The sequence below is a fragment of the Lagopus leucura genome, unplaced genomic scaffold (assembly GCF_019238085.1).
Source record: "Lagopus leucura isolate 7727_CA_CO unplaced genomic scaffold, USGS_WTPT01 Super-Scaffold_806, whole genome shotgun sequence".
NCBI classification, from domain to species: Eukaryota; Metazoa; Chordata; class Aves; order Galliformes; family Phasianidae; genus Lagopus; species Lagopus leucura.
Window position 1 is genome coordinate 3,436,535 of NW_024962260.1, and position 3,817 is coordinate 3,440,351.

At 45.6% G+C, this 3,817-nt stretch overlaps 1 protein-coding gene across 1 annotated transcript; it reads left to right on the forward strand.

The window, feature by feature from the left end:
* The first annotated feature begins 843 nt into the window (after positions 1-843).
* RPL6 (ribosomal protein L6) lies at positions 844-3,503 on the forward strand. Its single transcript, XM_042865985.1, has 6 exons — positions 844-1,125; positions 1,228-1,326; positions 1,589-1,732; positions 2,274-2,322; positions 2,631-2,815; positions 3,308-3,503. The coding sequence occupies exons 1-6, from the start codon at positions 844-846 to the stop codon at positions 3,458-3,460; spliced, it is 912 nt and encodes a 303-aa protein (XP_042721919.1). The 3' UTR covers positions 3,461-3,503.
* Positions 3,504-3,817: the final 314 nt, after the last annotated feature.

Below are 3,817 nucleotides of genomic sequence, written 5' to 3' on the forward strand. Positions count from 1 at the left end.
TCGCGGCCTACGGGCGCCCCGAGAGGAGCGCGAACAACTACGGCCTCAGAGCCCCGGAGCGCACGGAGCGCGGCGCGGCCCGCCTTGCGTCACCGCTTACGTCATCACCGCGCGCCACTCTACCTTATAGGAAGGGATCCTGGCCCTCCCGGACTTTAATTCCCAGCGTGCCCCGCGATTGGCGCGATGACGTCAGGCGCCACGCTCTCTTTAGGCCGCGGGTGCCCGGATGTAGATCTCTTTTCCTCCCCGGAAGGTAAGAATGGCGGAGCCACGGAGCGCAGGGCTGTGGCTCGAGTGGGCGCTATCCGCCTCCATCCGCTCCTGGGGAGCTGCGTTGGACTCACGGTCTCGGCCTGGTGCCTGTAGACTGGGCAGGGGGGCTGTTGGGGGAGGGTTGGTTGCCTCCTGGTGAGCCGTGGCAGAGCGCTGAGTCTGGGCTGGGCCGCGGCCGGGGCCTTGCATAGAGCTGTAGCCGGGGTGGGCTGCTGCGCGGCGCTGGTGGCGCTGAGGGAGCTGAGTATAGCGTGGCTCTCAGGGATAGGAGGGTGACTGCAGCCTTCCTATATATTTGTACCTTAGGCTGCCTGCTAGGGGGTTGAGTGCAGTCGTTGAGTTTAATAACAGCATTAGAGGACAACTAAAACATTAATGATTTTCACACTGCAGTGCTCTGCGTGGCTTTTAGCTCTGTGCTGTCTCTTTCCAATAACTACAAAAGGTGCTAAGAGCTCTCAGAATAGTATAAAGGATAATCTTTTTGCTTTTCTGTTTGATATAGGTGCTCTTCTGCATGCTTTGTAATCATTTTGTGCATAGTTTCTGGTCTGTTTATGTCTGCAGATGGCGGGTGAGAAGAAGGCAGGTGAGAAGAAAGCAGGCGAAAAGAAGGCAGGCGAGAAGAAGCCGGCCCAGAAGAAGGTAGTAGAGAAGAAACCAGCTGACAAAAAGCCAATTGAGAAGAAGGCAAGCCAGAAGAAGGCACGTGAGAAGATAAAGAAGCCTAAAAAGTACCATGCCAGCCGCAACCCGGTCCTGGCGCGGGGCATTGGGAAATACTCCCGGTCAGCCATGTATGCCAGAAAAGCATTGTACAAACGCAAATACACTGCTCCAGAAACAAAGGTATGGATGATAAATACCAAGTTTACGTAATTGTGCTGTTTGACCACTTCTTGTGGTGACTGGTTTGAAGTTTCACTTATTTTTCCTTTCCTTTGCTTACAGATAGAAAAGAAAAAGAAAGAGAAGCCACGTGCAACTGTCATCAAACCAGTTGGTGGAGACAAGAATGGAGGCAGCCGTGTGGTTAAAGTCCGCAAAATGGTAAGAAAAGGAGTTGAAATGCTCATGGTGTAAGGCTGTAGCATGTAATTTGTTAGTAGGTGCTGAGTCTCTTAGCAGGGCAATGAGTTGTTTAGAAAACAGTGTTTCAGTGTTTTCCTGAAGTACTGGTTGCTGCCGAAGTTTCTTTCTAGAGAGATCATCTTTAAAGAGCAAATTATCTCTTAGAAAAGGAGGAGCCTATAGTGAAAACATCTTATCTCATGGATTACAGGGTGGTACACTTTGTTCCTTTTCTTTCTAGCCTCGCTATTATCCAACTGAGGATGTTCCTCGCAAGCTTTTGAGTCATGGCAAAAAGCCATTTTCTCAACACAAGAGGAGGTTGCGGGCTTCTATTACTCCAGGAACTGTTCTGATCCTCCTGACTGGTCGTCACAGAGGCAAGGTAACTGGGAACTTCTGGTGCTCTTGCAGATCTGCAAGTGCAGTTGCATTCTGCCTGGATGGTTTTTTCATCCTGTTTTTAAGGGAAGATCTTCTGTACAGGGCTGGAAGTTAAAACAGGCTAATCCAGTTGATTATACAATGATAAAGGAGACTTGCTGCAACTCAGAAAACTACAGGTGCTTGTCATGTTAATTTTGCACTGCAGAATAGCAGGGCTGGTGCCTGTATTACTCTTGCAACACGGCCAGAACTGTGGCTTGCTGTTACATAAAAAGAATTATGCATTTTCTTGAATTCCTCAATTTCATTCTGTGGTAGCTTTGTGAAAGCTGTATTCTGACAGATGTTGGTAGCTCTGTTCCTGTGGTGTTTGCTTCTTATGTAGCACAGCTGCATCTGTGTTGGCTGCTTCTTTATGTATGTACCAACAGCACAGGCTGAATGTAGACATGTTCACAGTTTGGCTGCAGTGTTTCTCAAATGTCACAGGAGGTGTAATGCTGAAACCTGGACTGATGTCACATCTCATCTCTTTTCAGCGTGTTGTCTTTCTGAAGCAGCTTGGTACTGGCCTGTTGCTTGTTACAGGTAAGAAACAAAAATATTTACTTTCTAGTCTGAATTTGTCTCTGGAATTAGTGGTACTGACCTGGATTGGGATGATTTAGCATGCTATGTGTTTGTGTAACTACGAGAAATTATGTTTTGAGATTTTTCAGGGAGGTGAGTGGGAGTTAATTAAGCTTCAGTATCTGCACACCTGGAAGAGATCAGGAAGTATTTTTTATTTATGAAGAGGCAGTGGGGAAAGGTTTTGTTGGTTGTTCTGATTTTCAGCTGTATCAAAAATGCCAGTTAAAAATGGCAACTGTTCCCTGTCTTTCCTTTGCCTTTAGGACCTCTGGTTGTCAACCGTGTTCCTCTGCGTAGGGCCCACCAGAAATTTGTTATTGCTACATCTACAAAGGTTGATATCTCTGGAGTGAAAATTCCCAAGCATCTCACTGATGCCTACTTCAAGAAGAAGAAGCTGCGTAAGCCCAAGCACCAGGAAGGCGAGATCTTTGATACTGAAAAAGAAGTAAGGAACATGACTGTTTACTCTTTGTGAACATCCTTATTGCTTAAAGCCAGGCTGGAAAGGGGAAATCCCATGAAACAAATTGACAACGGTCCATAGTAGAGAAAGCTAATGCAATTAAAATGAACACATGCAGTAGCAATGTGTTAATTAATTTAAAGTTAATTAAACTTGGGGATTGTTTTCTACTTCTCCCTTAGCTGGACAACAGCAATGATTGTTCTAGTTGAATGCCTTTCTTGACCAAGAAACACCTTTACTGTTTTGATACTGCCAACAGCATGCTGCTGGCTCCAGCTATCTGCAGCATAAGCCAAACAGTGGCTTCAGTTCTCTCTGCCACCTCCAGTCTGCTGCTTCCTATCCCATACTTAGAATAAGTTGAGAAAAGATTTCCTGAAAATGCCAGAACTCAGGGTTTGTTCTGAATCTTCTCTAGAAGAGCCTGAAGTTACTCTGTAGGATTTTAACATTATTCTTTGTACTTTCTAGAAATATGAGATAACGGAGCAACGTAAGACAGACCAGAAGGCAGTGGATTCCCAGGTCCTTGCACGAATCAAGAAGGTGCCTCAGCTCCGTGGGTACCTGCGCTCCACATTCTCTCTCTCAAATGGAGTCTATCCTCACAAATTGGTGTTCTAAGTGTTCTGAAAGCACCACATTAAATTTGAGGGGAAAAAAGCAAGGATTTCTGGTGTCTTCATTGCATTCCGTAATTGGATGCGTTGCGTTAATCTTGCAGTGCAAATTATTTAAAGGACTGGAGTACTGCTTGTAGGAAATGGAGAGACCACATGCAGATGTGTAGAATTGAGCGAGTGCATACATATCTGAGGCTTTGTGGTGCTTTATTTTGTGGGGTTTCTTTTGGTAAGGGTTTTTTTGGAATGAAGGCTTTTAAATAAACAAACTATTGCTATTAACAGAAGGGAAGAAGCATTTGAATTTCAAATAGTTTTAACCATAAATGTGTTGCAGGGGGGAAAAAAGTTTTGGGGA